The sequence below is a fragment of the Esox lucius genome, chromosome 19 (assembly GCF_011004845.1).
Source record: "Esox lucius isolate fEsoLuc1 chromosome 19, fEsoLuc1.pri, whole genome shotgun sequence".
NCBI classification, from domain to species: domain Eukaryota; kingdom Metazoa; phylum Chordata; class Actinopteri; order Esociformes; family Esocidae; genus Esox; species Esox lucius.
In genome coordinates this window covers 13,530,163-13,548,579 of record NC_047587.1, presented here as the reverse complement: position 1 = coordinate 13,548,579, position 18,417 = coordinate 13,530,163, and the positions used below count along the sequence as shown (strand labels likewise).

At 41.9% G+C, this 18,417-nt stretch overlaps 1 protein-coding gene across 4 annotated transcripts in view; it reads left to right on the top strand.

The window, feature by feature from the left end:
* Positions 1 to 15,449, top strand: part of LOC105031085 (cGMP-inhibited 3',5'-cyclic phosphodiesterase A) — a 111,421-nt gene extending 95,972 nt beyond the window's left edge. For all 4 annotated transcript variants that reach the window (XM_013138942.4, XM_013138941.4, XM_010905303.5 and 1 more), the window contains 7 exons: positions 61 to 172; positions 616 to 729; positions 2,600 to 2,799; positions 3,095 to 3,298; positions 6,393 to 6,554; positions 10,217 to 10,478; positions 10,640 to 15,449. In XM_013138942.4, coding sequence (XP_012994396.3) covers positions 61 to 172; positions 616 to 729; positions 2,600 to 2,799; positions 3,095 to 3,298; positions 6,393 to 6,554; positions 10,217 to 10,478; positions 10,640 to 10,956 — 1,371 coding nt within the window. In that variant the 3' untranslated portion in view covers positions 10,957 to 15,449. The remainder of the gene's footprint in view (positions 1 to 60; positions 173 to 615; positions 730 to 2,599; positions 2,800 to 3,094; positions 3,299 to 6,392; positions 6,555 to 10,216; positions 10,479 to 10,639) is intronic.
* Positions 15,450 to 18,417: the final 2,968 nt, after the last annotated feature.

The following is an 18,417-nucleotide window of genomic DNA, read 5'->3' as shown; positions in this document are numbered from 1 at the left end:
ATGTGATTGTATGTATGAGAGCAGGGCAGTGATTGTTCGTGTGATATTTGTGTTATTAAGGTCTCTCACAGGTTATTTGAAGACACGGGCCTGTTTGAGACCTTCAAGATCCCTGTTCAGGAATTCATGAACTACTTCCATGCTTTGGAGAATGGCTACAGAGACATACCCTGTAAGAACTCAGTTTATCCACAGCTTTGCAGAGGTTACAAACCTAGTCCTAGGCCACATAGTCATTCAGTGGAGGATCCAGGACTAGGCTTAATCTGTGGCTGGGAAACTGGAGTTTAAATGTTTATTGTATGTTTTTAAATGTAATATATACAGTATTATATGTACAGTATATTAAAAGACACCACCCATTAGAGGGCAGTGTTTCACTCCTTTTCTTTCCAAATGTTCATTCATATAGTCAAGAGTACACTCTACGCTCTCCATTCATTGTTATATTACTGTAAAAACCCAAATGACACAATGGTGCACCCTAGTGGAGACTACTGAAACTTCTCTCCATCTCTCGTTCTTACTCCCTCTGGTCTTGGTAGCTGTGTATAAATGATTGAAAAAAGGTACATTTACAGCTAACAATAACAAATAGCCTGCCCCTCTGACCAGATCACAACAGGATCCACGCCACCGACGTTCTCCACGCCGTGTGGTACCTCACCACACAGGCAGTGCCTGGCCTGCCCAACCTGATCTCTGACCACGGCTCCACCAGCGACTCGGGTGAGTGCCAGGGGCTTCATTCCACGACACTTAATGCAGGCCAATGTGAACCATGGAGACGTGTTTGGCTCCTGCTTAAAGGAACTACTTGAACGTTTCCAGATTTCTACAGTTAGTGGCGTGGTTACTTATATCATGATCAAAATCAATGTCTGTTATTGAGCATTGTTTCTAATGGGCTGTTAAAAGAAGGGTTTTTAATGAGTGGTTTTCCCCTTCAATTGGTTGTGGTATTGGCCACAAATATGGCAACAAGTCAACGACATAATGCTGGGGATAACAGACTATTAACATCTAAGAAGTAACAATCTCACTGGGCAGTTAATTCATTCTCACATTGAGAGATGTGTGTTTATATAATGTGCACTAGAACCAGATAGTAGGTGTAGTCCAGTAAAACAATGCTACATTTGCTTGGACTCTTAGTAGGTTTACACGTAAAAAAAAGAAAAGGTAAACAAACTAATTTGTTAAGTCAGCCTGACTTGTCGCCCTGCGGTTTAAAACATTTGTGAAGAGATGACAGTTCAGCATTGGGGTAAAAAAAAAAAGCATTGTTGGATTGATGTCCTACACTGGAGAGAAAGGTTTTTTGTCATTTAAAGTATTGTCTCTAGTGGTAAAATCACAGACAGACCTGTCAGATTCATGGCTCCAGATTCTAGATTTAAACCCATGTGAAATGTTATTACAGTTAAGGACTATTTAGATCATATCTTTCTGAAGTCTAAAAATACCGGCACCGCTAGATCAATGCTCTCAGCTATTCTTACGAGAGTAGAGGTGTGACTCCAGCATCTGTGTGCATTCAAATGGCACCCTGATCCTTATAATATAGGCCACTACCTTTTTAGGAGAACTAAGGCCAACATGTAGTGCACTTAAAAATAAAACAGGTTTTCCTTTGGTACAGTATGCACCCCTTGTGTACAATATCCTATTTGAAGTTCAGCAGTGCAAGAGCAAGCGTGAAATTGCCACCCTAATTCCGCCTGAGATCTTCATAAGGGCATTTTGTGGTAAGCTGGCCAGGATCCTTTTTTACACTAATGAGCCAAACTGGGTGTACCAATCTCGCCTAGCAACCACTGTATAGATAACTAATGTTTTGTTAGAATAGTGGGAATCAGGAAGGTACCTGTACTGATAGTACAGGTCAGTGTTCTGGCAATACTCGTCAGTGTTCCGATAGTACTGGTTAGTGTTCCGGTAGTACTGGTCCGTGTTTCGATAGTATTGGTCCGTGTTCTGGTAGTACTGATCTGTGTTCCAGTAGTACTGGTCCGTGTTTCTATAGTATTGGTCCGTGTTCTGGTAGTACTGATCTGTGTTCCAGTAGTACTGGTCCGTGTCTCTATAGTATTGGTCCGTGTTCCGATAGTACTGGTTAGTGTTCCGGTAGTACTGGTCCGTGTTCTGGTAGTACTGGTCGGTGTCCCGATAGTATTGGTCCGTGTTCCGACAGTACTGGTCCGTGTTTTCCGATAGTACTGGTCCGTGTTCCAGTAGTACTGGTCCGTGTTCCGGTAGGACTGATCCGTGTTCCGGGTAGTACTGGTCCGTGTTCCGGTAGTACTAGTCCGTGTTCCGATAGTACTCATCAGTGTTCCGATAGTATTTGTCTGTGTTCCGGTAGTACTGGTCAGTGTTCCAGTAGTACTCATCAGTGTTCCGGTAGTACTCATCAGTGTTCCGGTAGTACTCATCAGTGTTCCGGCAGTACTCATCAGTGTTCCGGTAGAACTCATCAGTGTTCCGGTAGAACTCATCAGTGTTCCGGTGGAACTCATCAGTGTTCCGGTAGTACTCATGACAGTTTATTGGCAGTGCTCAGGGCTTGTTTCCTCATCCCTCTCTCCCTCACTGACAGACTCTGACAGCGGCATCACGCACAGTCACATGGGTTTCCTGGTGTCAAAGACTTACGCTGTGTCAGAGGATGGCTACGGCTGCCTGTCGGGGCTCATCCCGGCCCTGGAGCTCATGGCTCTGTACGTGGCGGCGGCCATGCACGACTACGACCACCCGGGACGCACCAACGCCTTTCTGGTGGCCACCAGTGCCCCCCAGGTGAATCCCCTCCCTCAGGGCCGTTCAACACTGAGTGACTGGCATGGAAACTTGTCAGGGTGTGCCCAGATGGGTGGCTCAAGACCACTGTGTGGGGGGGGTAGAAACAGTTGATGGCCAGGGAATTTCGTGTTCAAATGTTAGTTGTGTTTTTTACACTTACGTCATTTTTCTGAGTCTTGTAAGTCTAGCTGTACGTTCTCAGTGCCACAAGGTCACATTAATTCTTCCTCCAATTCCGCCTGCCCCTCCCTCTCTTTCGTTGCCCTGTCCCTCTGTCTCATTCCCTCTTCAGGCGGTGTTGTATAACGACCGGTCGGTCCTGGAGAACCACCACGCCGCTTCAGCCTGGAACCTGTTCATGTCCCGTCCGGAGTATAACTTCCTGGTCAACCTGGACCATGTGGAGTTCAAACGCTTCCGCTTCCTGGTCATCGAGGCCATCCTCGCCACTGACCTCAAGAAACATTTTGACTTCCTGGCAGAGTTTAATGCCAAGGTAAAAATGAATAAATCAACTGATCAATGAATGATTCCTCACTGATCTATGATGAATGTAGCTTAAGAATTTTCTAGGTTTTGTAGAATGTTGAATGTGAAAGTACTACTGTCTACCCTGAATTTTGGTGATATGGGCAGTATACTGTCTCTGCAAGAGCCCATAAGCCTCTATCCCCTCCTCTACACATTAGCATGTCACCCAATAGCAATAAATCCCACAGTCAGACCCAGTGGTTCCAGGAAATCCATTAGATGTCATTTCAGAAGGCTTTTGAGGAACAGTATTATGCGTCCCAGTACATATCTGGACCTCAACTGTCCTTGTATTATTATTACCTAAGCTGACATAGGATAATAGAGGCATCCACCCTGCAGCTTTTCAGGAAATCATATTTGCGGACAGAATTCTGCTGCTGTGATTGGTTGGTGGTGGGCTGAGTCTCTCCACTGTGGTGTGTAGAAGCACTGCTTAGGGGTGGGTGATCACTGCCAGTTCACACAGCACATTACTGGCCTGCCACCAAAGGTAGCAGTGATATGCCTATTAACTGTGTGTGTGTGTGTGTGTGTGTGTGATAATGTCTGTGGGATTAAAGCTACCACAATGCTACGCAACACAAACACACACTCAGCTAACTCCTCTCCCTTTAAATCCTAGAAACCGAATCAAGCTCTTGTTCAAATCCCTGTTGGATTAGCTGCTGATGTAGCTGCTGCCAGTTTCACGGGTTGTAGGTCATAGGACGCTGAGATGATAGCGGTCTTCTCTGCCCATGTGTGTGTATTTAACTTAGGGGTTATTGCGTTAGGACAAGAGGACTCTAGATTGCCTCTTATACACCAAAGCCCCTTAAGTGCACCTAGAAATGAGGAATCTGTTCAGTTAACCCTCCTGGTAGCCTCAAATTTCCTAACGTCTTTTATCCTTGGGGTCAATTTGACCCCAGGAAAAACAAACACAATTTACAAACATTTAGAAGGATTTTATTTGTAAAACAGAACATCATCATCATCATCAGAACATCAGTGAGGAACACATAACAGTTCTTTATTTACAAAAAACAACTATAAAAACTTTGAGCCTTGTGTCAGGGATTGTTCTATGCTACTGTATGCGAATGTGTATACTGTGTGAGATAGTATAAAAAGTTATTTTTTCTCCAAAAATGGGTTTGACAGGATACGAACAGCATAGACAGAATATGAACAGCATATTATTTTTCCCACAGCCCATCAGGAGGTATATTCCAGTTTGTCTGTGCACATGACATTTCTTGCATTTCACACAGGTGATGCTGGTCTTGGAGTTATATCTGCTAGGACAGACCTTTCACCTGCCACGTTTAGAGACATGGTGGCTGGGAACATTACCCATCCAGTGTCAAAGCATTCCAAAGCCTTGCTTTTGTTTCTCCTTTTGACTTATACACTCCTGCCAAAATGAGCAACCCAATGTATGCCTGCAAGTGGGTCACATCCAAGCCTTTCCAACTGTCTCCATACACGCACCTCTGAGTACTACCAGTTTGTCATCTCAAGTATATCCTTTGATGGAGTTACAAAGATCTCAAATGCAGATTTTCTGTCTTGGACATGGCTGACAGCATGTCTGGTGGGGCTTCGAACCATTTTGATTACATTAGCAGCACTAAGTCTACGCTGTCGTTAAAGTGGGGAGACGGACCATAATAACCTTCCATTATTATTGTTTTATTCCATTATATTATTCCACTTTTCTGTTGGTGGTTGTTGGACAACCTGAGGTTCAGTCTCATTAAAGGTAAAGAGTCCACTGAGCACCAAGAGAAATGGTTTAGAAGGCTGCTGTGCAAGCTTTTATATGTAAGCTCCTCCCCTGTGTTGGGTGAACTATCAAAGTTCTCGTGGGAATTATGTTTTCCCCTCCCTCTCACGATACTACAGGTATAGTTCTGTAAGTTTCAGGCCCTAAAGCAGTGTGCAGTTGTTTGATGGTTATAAAATTGCATGTTATAGTGACCTCAGTATCATCCAAAACAACCAAAAAAATCAATATTATGTGTTTTATACAGCGAAAACAGCCCGGGGATCCCAAAGAACACTGATGCTACAAATTGTGTACAGGACGTTGAAAACATATGATGTTAATTTTATTTATACCCAGTTTGCTTCTTATTTAGGTCATTAAATTAGAAAAATTAAAATATTTAGAGACATTGAACATCAAATTAACCCAAAACATATTAGGAGGGTTGAGGATCGGGTTTTGGGCAGAGAATTATTCAACTTGTTTCAAGTGTTAGAAGTTATCAGAGCAATTGCACACAGCAGAGAAGCTACATATTGGCAGTGTGGATTATAGGAGTCCAACATAGAGAATACTGAAGCGTACTTCTTAAAAACTTTATGTTTCATTCTGAGTGAAGTGACTCAGAATGTGTCACATGATGTGTTCTTGACTTTCGTGCATACAATGTGTTCTAGAGACACTGTTTCAAATGTCTCATTACAATTTGATGTTGTTTCCATGGTTTTCCCATGTACAGTACTGTGTGAAGGTCTTAGGCATCTGAGTATCAAACTAAGGCCATCTATTTGGGTTGTATGTGTTAATCTTTTCCGGAGCTGTATATATATTATATTAAGAGTCCACTTCACCTTTTTCTTTCCTTTCCAAAAAGGTTGAAAAGAACAGTTTTGAGTGAGGAACAGAAGCGTTCAATTTGCTGTGGTCTCTCAATTTTAACTCCTCTGTTCCTCACACAAAACCTTCCTTTTCGACTTTTTTGCTGTATATTACCAATTCTCCAAGGGTATGCAAACTTTTGAGCACAACTATATTCCAGTCTTACATATTCCCATCAGTGATATTCCCGTCAGACATATTGCCATCAGTGATATTCCTGTCAGACATTCCCGTCAGACATTCCGTCAGGCATATTCCCGTCAGAGTTATTCACGTCTCACATTTTCCCATCAGACATACTTCATATTGATACAATGCCAGTACATATATCTCTTTTCCAACCCACACAAATTATATTTCACTTTTAAAGCAACAATAAGACATTAAATGTATCTGAAGAATAAATGATTTCTGTCTGTTGCTACAGGTGGTGGATGACGTGACACGGGGCATTGATTGGTCCAATGAGAATGACCGGCTGCTGGTTTGTCAGATGTGCATCAAATTGGCTGACATCAACGGCCCATTGAAGCACAAGGACCTGCATTTACAATGGACCCAGGGCATCGTGGACGAGTTCTATGAACAGGTTCAATACATTCTTTATCACATAAACACAGACACACACATACACTGGCAAACACAGTTTTTTAGTCTGTCGATGTCTGCAGACCAGCCCCGGCTTACCAGCGCCTTTCAAGACAAATGCAAGTGATGCTTGTCTCCTTGATGCAACCGTCTCAGCATGTCGACTACAAAGAAAATCCACGGACACATGAATTTTCAAGTGAACTTTGTCACACGCATTAATTCCTGAGGAAATATTTAGGTTTCTCAGAACTCTCTGGCCGTTTCTCAGAACTAACAACCAATGGAATAACTGAGCAATGATAAAACACAAGGTAGATTCACAAGACTAGAGGGCTGTTCTGTATGTGCTGATAGAATGTGTACACTGTTAATATTATTACTGACAATAGTAGTAATAATAGTTGTAATAGTAGTAGTAATAGTCGTAATAGTAGTAGTAATGGTAGAAGTAGTGGTAGTAGTAGTTGTGGCAGTAGTGGTAGTAGTAGTGGTAGTAGTGGTAGTAGTGGTAGTAGTAGTGGTAGTAGTAGTAGTAGTGGCAGTAGTGGTAGTAGTAGTAGTGGTGGTAGTAGTAGTGGTAGTTGTAGTAGTGGCAGTAGTGGTAGTGGTAGTGGTAGTAGTGGTAGTAGTAGTAGTGGCGGTTGTGGTAGTGGCGGTAGTGGTAGTAGTAGTGGTAGTAGTAGTAGTGGCAGTAGTAATAGTAGTGGTATTAGTAGTACTGTAGTAGTGCTAGTAGTAGTAATTACACGGCTTATCTGATACTGAACTACAGTGGAACTTTTTTAAGTGTTAAACATTAATATATATTGTAAAGGTACAAGGCAAACAGAAAAAACTATTTGCATAAAAGACTGTAGCGCTTGTAGAGTTGGGATTGAGTCCAACAACAACCCAGTGCAGTAATAAAATTAATGCATTAACAATTTTTATTAGCTTTAGATAAGAGCATCAAATGTAATACTTAAATGTAATTGTTCAATATTAGACCTCGTTACGACGACATTCTTTCATTCTCCTCACTTATGCCTGCAATTTCCCAGATATCTGTTACAGATTTCAAACAAATTGTCACCGTCAATAGAACAGGTGATACGCCTGCAATGGGTTTTTCTGCAATGTTGATGTTTATTCATAAGCTGTGTGTATCCATAGCCAATCAGATTCACACCTGTTACAGTGAGGGGGGAAAATATTTGATCCCCTGTTGATTTTGTATGTTTGCCCACTGACAAAGAAATGATCAGTCTATAATTTTAATGGTAGGTTTATTTGAATAGTGAGAGACAGAATAACAACAACAAAATCCAGAAAAACACATGTAAAAAATGTTATAAATTGATTTGCGTTTTAATGAGTGAAACAAGTATTCCCTCTCTGCAGATTGCAGATTGCATTGTGCTTGTTGGACTATCATGTCTCGTATGACTGAAATTACAAGTTATATCCAGTCTTTTGGCCATTATGATGTTAAAAGCAGTAAGCATAATAATTTTATTTATTTATTTGGTGGCATTTTGTATTCACGCATGTGGTCAGATATATTGGAACCCTTGGAATGCAGTTCACGGAGGAGCTTCCTTGCCCACGCCTTTCGTAGGCCTGCAATCTGAAGGCAGTATACTGTCAGCCTCTTAACAGGGCCCAGGCTCCAGAATATTAGGATTTCAAGTATAAATTGATAACCAAAGCTGTTCAGGCATCTCGGCTGTCTAATGAAGCCAACGTTTAGAACCATGGTTCTTCTGGTAGAGGGAGTTTTTCCTAGCCACTGTGCTTCAACACTTGTTGCTTGCTCCTTGGGGTTTCAGGCTAGGTGTTTTGTAAAAGCACTTTATGTCAACTGCTGAGGTTACACGACCTTTATAGACAACTTTGAACAATTACAATTTTGAATGGGAATGGAGTCTGTGTTAGGGAAGCCTGGCAAAATGCTCTTTCAAAGACACTGACAATGGTGGATAGGCGGCAATATGGTGGATATGAGGCAATATGGTGGATAGGAGGTAATATGGTGGATAGGAGGCAATATGGTGGCTAGGAGGCAATATGGTGGATAGGAGGCAATATGGTAATATGGTGGATAGGAGGCAATATGGTGGATAGGTGGCAATATGGTGGATAGGAGGCAATATGGTGGATAGGAGGCAATATGGTGGATAGGAGGCAATATGGTGGATAAGAGGCAATATGGTGGATAGGAGGCAATATGGTGGATAGGAGGCAATATGGTGGATAGGAGGCAATATGGTGGATAGGAGGCAATATGGTGGATAGGAGGCAATATTGAAATGTTGATGCTCTTAGGATGCCTGGTAACAGGCTCTCACATTCAAGTGGAGGAGCATCTCTCTGTGTGTGTGTTGGTGAGTGTGTGTATTACTTTACTTGTGTGGAGCAGATGATAAGTGATTTTGCTGGTCATCACTTATATGAATAGCTTTTTGTGCTAGTTTAAAACTTCCCACCTTTTCCTCTATTTATTTTTAATATGATCTGAACGTGTGGATGTGTTTGTGTGTTAAGGTTATAATGAGGTGTAGTGTTTGGGTCAAGATTTTTTATGGAAATACATGTTGGTCCCAAAACAGTCCTCACAAATATAGTAAAACAAGGGTGTGTGTGTGTGTGTGTGTGTGTGTGCATGTGCATGAAAACCATGTCCCTCTCACTGTCTCTGTTGCCATGCTTTTTAACATTCCATAATAGACAAATGAAAGTGTCAGTAATGATTAGATATGCTTGTGGGTTGTTTGCTTTCTCCTCTCCCTCAAAAGTCTGACCACCAGAAAGGTTTGTGCTGTCTTCTGGTTTTGATAGCCTAGTCACAGAGCTGTTTATGCTGTTTTATTGTTCTACTAACCAGGTCAGTCAGAATTTTCTACTGTCTTATTCTACTTCCACAGTAAGGGAGCTGTTTCTACTGTCTGGTTTTATTAGCCAGTTCCCAGAGCTTTTGGTCCAATTTCTTTTTTTCTCCTATTATTGCTCAGCCAACAATGGGAGGGACTTTGTTGGATGAACCTTAGAGGAAGGAACTGTCTCAACCCATGAAAATCAAATCCCAGATAATCCCCAAGATCTCCTCCTTCATGCCATCTCTCTCTTTGTGCCTTCATATGAAACCAGCACCTGACTGTACAGGCTGTCTGGTACACTGACGCCATTGGCATTGACACTGACATGGCCTGTTTCTGTGGCAACAAGCCACGAGTCCTTGCTCTCTTTTTGTTGTCTGTATTCCATGTTGCCATGGAGATGTGTGACATCAGATAGAGGAGTTCCAGAAGCAGTGGTTTGGACCACTAGACAGTCCCAAGCTACATTTCAACTTGATTTGAAAGTCATTTCCAGGACAGGAGAACATTGAACTGACAGGTTTGGTGATATCAGCATGTGGCCCTCCTGGCTGTGAGTCTAGTGAAGCTCCTTGAGGAAATCATGGGTCTCTAGTTTCTTCCAGATGTAGAGAATGTTGTGTTGATGCAGAGATGCACGTGTTGACACAGAGTCCAGTTAGGTCCTCCCCCAACCGCCCTGACATGAATGAACAAATGGAGGAGTTCATGATTACCAAATGAATGATGAACCAATGAACAAATGATTCACTGAACACATGAATGTAGTTTTACTGGAATACTAACGCGGCTGTTGGTTCGACAGGGTGACGACGAGGCCAGTCAGGGTCTCCCCATCAGCCCCTTCATGGACCGGTCTGCTCCCCAGCTGGCCAAGCTCCAGGAGTCCTTCATCACCCACATCGTGGGACCACTTTGTAACTCCTATGACTCCGCAGCTCTCATGCCCGGACGCTGGGTGGAGCCAGACCCAGAGGAGGAGGATGACGACGAGCACGAGGAAGAGGAGCAGGAGGAGGAGGACACGGCAGAGGATGAGGATCGGTCAACTAGCTCTGAGGCATCGCGTAAGAATGTTACGTCTTTTACCTGCTTGAGAGGAGCAATAGATTCTAATGTGGCAGACTTAGCCTAATTTATATTTTTATAGGAATTATCTATCAACTGTTCAACTCAATGCATGAATAGGTACTGTAAATATGTAATGTTTTCAAAAACCTTTGTATAGAGAAGAAGAAAACCACTCCCAAGAAGAGGAGGAAAGTGTTCTGTCAGATCACCCAACACCTGATGGACAACCATGAGATGTGGAAGAAGGTTATTGCTGAAGAAACCGCCAAGCAAAGTAATGTAGCTGAGCCAATCCTATCCATCCATGAAGAGGAGGAGGAGCCAGGGAGCAGGGAGGATGTGGTGGAGGGGGAGGAGCCAGAAGAGGAAAGGGAGGGGCCGGATGAGGAAGACACTGAGGAGTGGCCAGCACCCCCGCAGGAAGAGTCTGAAACTGCAGAGGAAGGACTACAGAAAGAGCCAGGGCCAGAGTGAATATAATTGAAGGAAGAAGCGGGGCTTGAGTGAGGGCCCCAAACAGTCATAGGATAGATTTATGGCAGCCATTGACCCTTGCAAGAACGTGAAAGGAACTTTTCTATCCTATAGACATATAAACTTTGACTGATATTTTTTGTTGCCAGCACATTCACTTAGACACAACACTGTAGAAGTATGGGAAATTTGTGCCTAATGAAAATATAACACAGGGAGGGGGATATCTACTGGTGTTTTACACATTTTATATATAAAACAAAAGAATACCTTTCAGGTTCAGAGAACTCAGTCATCTGGCCTCTGGAAGAACTGTCCATTGTTGCAATACAGGATATACCTAACTACAACCAGATTACCAAATGCGTTTTGCTACCGTCAAGAGTGGTTGGAGACTTGGTCATGAAAACCCGTTGTAGAAAAACACGGACTGCAGAGACTGCTGCAAATTTATATTAAAGAAATATTTTCTGAATGCAATTATACTCAAATTTCACGTTCAACTGGACTCACCTGTGTTTAATTTAGGTGGGGTATTTTAAGTATTTTTTTCTGTGTCTAATAAGTCTTAGTAAAACTGTTTTATTTTTTTCTCTGAAATGAGATCACAAACATTTGACTGGTTAACTTTGTGGATTGATAAGTGAATCTAAACAATGAAGCTCAAATCGTCTTTCTAAAATAATTTTTTTCCATCATAAAAACAAAATGTCTCATTGATCCCTCGGCGTATCTTACACTTTTACTGTAAATCACAATAGCAAATATGTCCTCTAGTCCTCCTCTCACCTAGTCCTAATTTCATCTAGTCCTCCTCTCATCTAGTTCTAATGTCCTCTAGTCCTCCTCTCATCTAGTCCTAATATCCTTTAGTCCTCCTTTCATCTAGTCCTAATGTCTTCAAGTCCTCCTCTCATCTAGTCCTAATGTATTTCTCTCATCTAGGCTTTATGTCCTTTAAACCTCCTCTGATCTAGTCTTTATGTCTTCTAGTCCTCCTTTTATCTAGTCCTAATGTCCTCTAGTTCTCCTTTCATCTAGTCCTAATGTCCTCTAGTTCTCCTTTCATCTAGTCCTAATGTCCTCTAGTTCTCCTTTCATCTAGTCCTAATGTCCTCTAGTCCTCCTCTCTTCTGGTTTTAATGTCCTCTAGTCATTCTTTCCTCTAATACTAACCTTCTCTAGTCATCTTGGCCTCTAGTCATCCTGTCCCTCTGTCCTCTATTCTTCACGTCCTCTGGAATTTCTATTTATTCTATTCATCATGTCATTTGTCCTCCGATCCGCCTGTCCTCTAGTCATATCCCAATGTCCTTCTGTCCTCTAGTCATCATATCCCCAGGTCCTCCTCTCCTCTGGTCCTCCTGTCCTCCAAGTATCTTGTCCTTCTGTCCTCCAGTCCTCTAGTCATTATATCCACATGTCCTCCTGTCCTCTAGTCATCATATCCCCATGTCCTCCTGTCCTCTAGTCAGCATATCCCCATGTCCTCCTGTCCTCTAGTCAGCATATCCCCATGTCCTCCTGTCCTCTAGTCAGCATATCCCCATGTCCTCCTGTCCTCTAGTCCTCCTTTCCTCTAGTCAACATATCCCCATGTCCTCCTGTCCTCTAGTCAGCATATCCCCATGTCCTCCTGTCCTCTAGTCCTCCTTTCCTCTAGTCAACATATCCCCATGTCCTCCTGTCATCTAGTCACGCTGTCCTTTAGTCCTTTTGTCCTGTATTCTCCTGTCCTCTATCCATCCAATTCTTTAGTCCTTTATTCATCCTGTCCTGTAGTCCTCAAGTCTTTTTGTCTTGTGTTTTACTGAAAAACTAAAACTGTTCCTGTATCCATATTAAGGACCCTCGAGTAGCTATCACTTCACCTGGCGTACTTGACCGATCAGGACATGCTTGTGCCACTTTACTCCACATGTGTACATTTGAACAGTGGCTTTGTTCAGAGATTAGAATCCCCCAACTAAACACTAAAATCAGTAGCCACTAATCAGGATTATTCTGTCTACTAACACACAGATTGGCTGATTACATTGTTCACCAGGAGACAAGATATTTGTACTTATTGTACTTATTATTATTGTTTCAGGCCTCCCCATACACACACACACACAAAGCTACATGTATTTACATGTATGTCCTCCAATTGAAATCCACATAGCTAACAATTCATACTACCCTCAAATTAAGACATCTGTAGAGACTGTTTCCAGGGAGAGAGTGGAATGGCACATAGTGGTCCTAGCTTTCACAGACAAGGAGTGTTCTAATGGCACACTATTCACTTCATAGGGCACTACTTTTGTCAAGAGCTATGCTCAGAATTAGTACACTATATAAGGAATAGTAGTGGTTTCCATGTAAATTGAGGCCACCTCGTGATGCAGTTGGAGAGCTCAGGCCTCCGTCATCAGTGAACAGCCTGGGATTGTCCCTCTGGCCTCTGGCGATTTTCTGAGACGGGAACATTGGGTGTCCTCTCCTAATTGGATGTCCCAGCGTTATTGGGTGGCCAATTCATATTGGGGGCTTCCTGATAATTGGGTGTCCCCTTCCCCTTGGGTGTCCCCTCCTAATTGGGTGTGCTGACACTGATGTCTTGATGCAGGGATAATCTGCAAAAGTGGCCTCGGTGACCTCTGCCTGATTCCCATGTAAAATAAAGGTTGTATAAACAACCCAGCCCTTCCCCAACCTCCCACCTGGAGACTTTAATTATTAGCAGGCCGACACCCTCCTCTACCACTGTAAATATGAGTACACAGAACTGATCAATGACAAAGCTCCTCCATGTGTAGCTCTATCAGACACCGTGCTAACTACACTACCACTGTGAATGATTGAGGCTAGGTGTGCAGCCTGCCGGGTGAGACCAACGGTAGCCCACGCTCATTGGACATTCTGGGTTCCCTCTCATCTCATTCCAAATTTGACGTGGTTCTTTTATATGACCTTCCTCAATCAGGTTTATTTGTAATTTTTTCTTTTACTCATTTTTGATGGGATAAGCTGTTCAGGGCACTAACACATGAGATCTCATGCTGTAATCACAGTACTTGGAGAAGGTGTATGTAAAGCTTATAAAATTATGTGTATGCTATATGTAGCTTTTACAGGTTTAAGTTGTGTTAGGGAACTTTTGAAATGTATCTTTTGGTTAAAATCCAGGTTTATGTAGTTTAATCCACCGCCTTCCATATAGCAAAATGACCATGATAAATAAGATAGACGTGACTTCATTGAAGATTCTAGTATGTGTGTGTGCGCGTTTGTGTGTGTGTGTGTATTTGAGTGTTTGTGTGTGCGTGCACTTGTCTGCAGCCCTACTATGATGCTATGTCACTTCTAAAGAGAGTATTATCAATTGAAACTCCGCATTTTCTAATACTTCCCAGTGCTTCCGGCCTTCCAAATGCAATATTTTGGAATTATGCCAATTTTTCTGTGAACTTAGAGAGGAATAACAACAGATATTGAAGGTGTGTCTCGGTTGATAAATTCCTGGCACACTCCTGTAAAAGTGTGCCTCTCTTTTTCTCTCTCTCTCTCTCATGAAGAGCAAGGTCGATCTGCAGAGGCTTAATTGGACGGACAGTCCATTCAGTGAGCTATTTGGATTTATTAACCTATGCACATCTTTAACGCTTGTACTTTGCCTGTTGATGTGGAGCACAGCTGCCCAATCCCCATAGGTCAAAACCCCTTCTGGTTTTCATCCTTTCCTTCTAATCAGGGAATCAGGTACTGATACCCAGAGACTCTCTGTGAGTCCAAGGTGTCCGTGGGGTAAGACGGGCAGGTGACGCAGACGGGTCCCTTTTCAATTAATTCCCTGTCATGTTGCCTCTCAGGTGGTCCCTGCTGTTCGGAGTAAAAGGTCTTGAAAGACAGGTGTGTTGAACATATAACGCTCTGTTTCTCTGTCAGCATGACCCGCCAGATTGACGGATAAGCAGAAAAACTAAGAGACATTCGACACGTAAAACTGTAGAGTTTTCTTTCTTATTTTGAAAAACCTGTCCTGTTTTGGTGACTGTGTCATTGCTCGTGTTGGTTCGCGATCATACGGTGATCACTGATCGGTCAATCTTTTCTTTTACTATGTCTGTCGGACCATTCCAGCCCCAATACCAAAAGACCCGTTTCTAGAATGTTCCAGTGTGTTATTATACTCCTCTGTCTTAAATGATTTTTATTTGCCATGATTATTGTAAACAACATGTTTTATCATTTATAATGAGAACCAAACAAGCTTAACAATCCTATAAACATGAAAATGAGACTTGTATTTTTTATATAGTTGACACTTCATGATGATTATACGACTAATGGTAGTTTTTTTCTCTCACCAGTACCTTGCACTTACCACATGTAGCAATACGTACACAAGGAAGATATGTCATAATATTAATAAACAATTCACAGTATTTGTTAAGTAAAACTTAATTTCCTTCCTGTTTTATGCTCCATTTTTGTACTATATATATATATATATATATATATATACATACACTCACCTAAAGGATTATTAGGAACACCTGTTCAATTTCTCATTAATGCAATTATCAAATCAACCAATCACATGGCAGTTGCTTTAATGCATTTAGGGGTGTGGTCCTGGTCAAGACAATCTCCTGAACTCCAAACTGAATGTCATAATGGGAAAGAAAGGTGATTTAAGCAATTTTGAACGTGGCATGGTTGTTGGTGCCAGACAGGCCGGTCTGAGTATTTCACAATCTGCTCAGTTACTGGGATTTTCACGCACAACCATTTCTAGGGTTTACAAAGAATGGTGTGAAAAGGGAAAAACATCCATTATGCGGCAGTCCTGTGGGCGAAAATGCCTTGTTGATGATAGTGGTCAGAGGAGAATGGGCCGACTGATTCAAGCTGATAGAAGAGCAACTTTGACTGAAATAACCACTTGTTACAGCCGAGGTATGCAGCAAAGCATTTGTGAAGCCACAACACGCACAACCTTGAGGCGGATGGGCTACAACAGCAGAAGACCCCACTGGGTACCACTCATCTCCACTACAAATAGGAAAAAGAGGCTACAATTTGCACAAGCTCACCAAAATTGGACAGTTGAAGACTGGAAGAATGTTGCCTGGTCTGATGAGTCTCGATTTCTGTTGAGACATTCAGATGGTAGAGTCAGAATTTGGCGTAAACAGAATGAGATCCATCATGCCTTGTTACCACTGTGCAGGCTGGTGGTGGTGGTGTAATGGTGTGGGGGGCATCGTTTAAATGCCACGGCCTACCTGAGCATTGTTTCTGACCATGTCCATCCCTTTATCACCACCATGTACCCATCCAGCAGGATAATGCACCATGTCACAAAGCTCGAATCATTTCAAACTGGTTTCTTGAACATGACAATGAGTTCACTGAACTGAAAAGGCCCCCACAGTCACCTGATCTCATCCCAATAGAGCATCTTTGGGATGTGGTGGAACGGGAGCTTCGTGCCCTGGATGTGCATCCAACAAATCTCCATCAACTGCAAGATGCTATCCTATCAATATGGGCCAACATTTCTAAAGAATGCTTTCGGCACCTTGTTGAATTAAGGCAGTTCTGAAGGCGAAATTGGGTCATACACAGTATTAGTATGGTGTTCCTAATAATCCTTTAGGTGAGTGTATATATATATATATATATATATATATATATATATATATATATGCTGTATAGTAAAGAAATATAAAAACAAACAACTCTTTTAGATATACATTATTTATTTTTACCATTTTGTAATGTAGACACTATACTGTAACTCCTCTATTGCCAGAATTACTGGAAGTGCCTATTGGTGTCATGAATATTATACATTCAATATGATTTGAGATCAGTGTATATTATACATTCAATATGATCTGAGATCTGTGTATATTATACATTCCATATGATTTGAGATCAGTGTATAGTATACATTCATTGTGATTTGAGATCAGTGTATATTATGCATTCAATATGATTTGAGATCAGTGTATATTATACATTCAATATGATCTGAGATCAGTGTATATTATACATTCCATATGATTTGAGATCAGTGTATATTATACATTCATTGTGATTTGAGATCAGTGTATATTATGCATTCAATATGATTTGAGATCAGTGTATAGTATACATTCAATATGATTTGAGATTAGTAGAAGCTGTCACATGATGAATGATGTGAATGTTGTGATGTGAAATACATTGAATTACAAGACTTTCATTCCTGTGGTACTTGGGCCTCTGAGTATTTATTTCCTGTTTGTATGTTCATGAAAAAGCACAGCCCCCTTAACCTGCTTAATTTTCACAGAGTTTTAGAAAGATGAGAGAAACACTGCCATTTTAATATTGGGTGCAGCAATTTGTATCATCTTTACCTTGGGCTTCGTGGTTGAGCTTCATGGTTAGAATCTATAATTAGCATTTGGCTGTTGATTTTTGGTCAGTCACAGGTTTTCAGACGCTATTCAGCGCACAGTAGAATTGTTGCTTCTTTCCAGCCTGTGAGATGTTATCTATTTGTTTTCTTATTTTTTGGTTGGCTATCAGTTCCGTTGCAATATGGGTTCTGTTTGGGTTTGTGAACAGAGCCTCAAAATCAACAGGTTATTTGGGTTTATCTCTCTGTAGATGGGGGTTTTGCTATACATGGTTTGAGATGAGCTTAAGTGTTCATAGAAAGTATAAACAGCTTGAAATTCAGCTCTTTTGTGTTCTGCCTTGTATTCAGAGAATACGTTTGAAAGGTTCTACGTGCAGAGTCTCAGGTGGAAGTATATCCCGTTTTGTGAGCACCAGATATTTGTTTTCCGAGTCCAGCCGGGTGAGGCAGAGGGCTGCAGACTCCAGTGCACTCTCTAGTGCACTTTCCAAAAGATGGATTCATGGTAAATAAGAGTGGGGCTCTAGCCGCCTCCCTCTCTCACCTCCACGCCGCGAAGGGAGAAATGTTTGTTCCTAATTGTAGCTGCACGTTGGGAACACCCTGACTTCTTAACAACATATTTTGTATTTGTCAATGATACCGCTTTCCATTAATCTGTTCAACGCACCATCACACTAAACTGAGTCAAAAGCTTTTATGAAATTAACAAAGCTCTCATCTTCTTTTGTTTTGTCTGTCAATTAGGGTCTCTAATCTCTTTCTCTGTCTTTCTGTCTTTGTGTGTCTTTCTCTTTGTAAGCCATCATTAATCAGTGTTCTACCACATCAGACACGTTGTCAGTTCTTCACTATTATCGTGTCAGGAGGTCTATGCTCAAAGCTCTGCCTGTCCAGTGGCCTCTCTTATTGCCCAGTTCAAACCGATTTATTTTGCATTCATTCACCCCTTCCTGTCCTTGCCAGAAGGGGCCTGATTTACGCTTGCCAACTCATACGGCCATTGTAACACATTGTGTAGAGGCCACTTCCAGCTATCCTGCAGCCCCCTTCAGCACTGT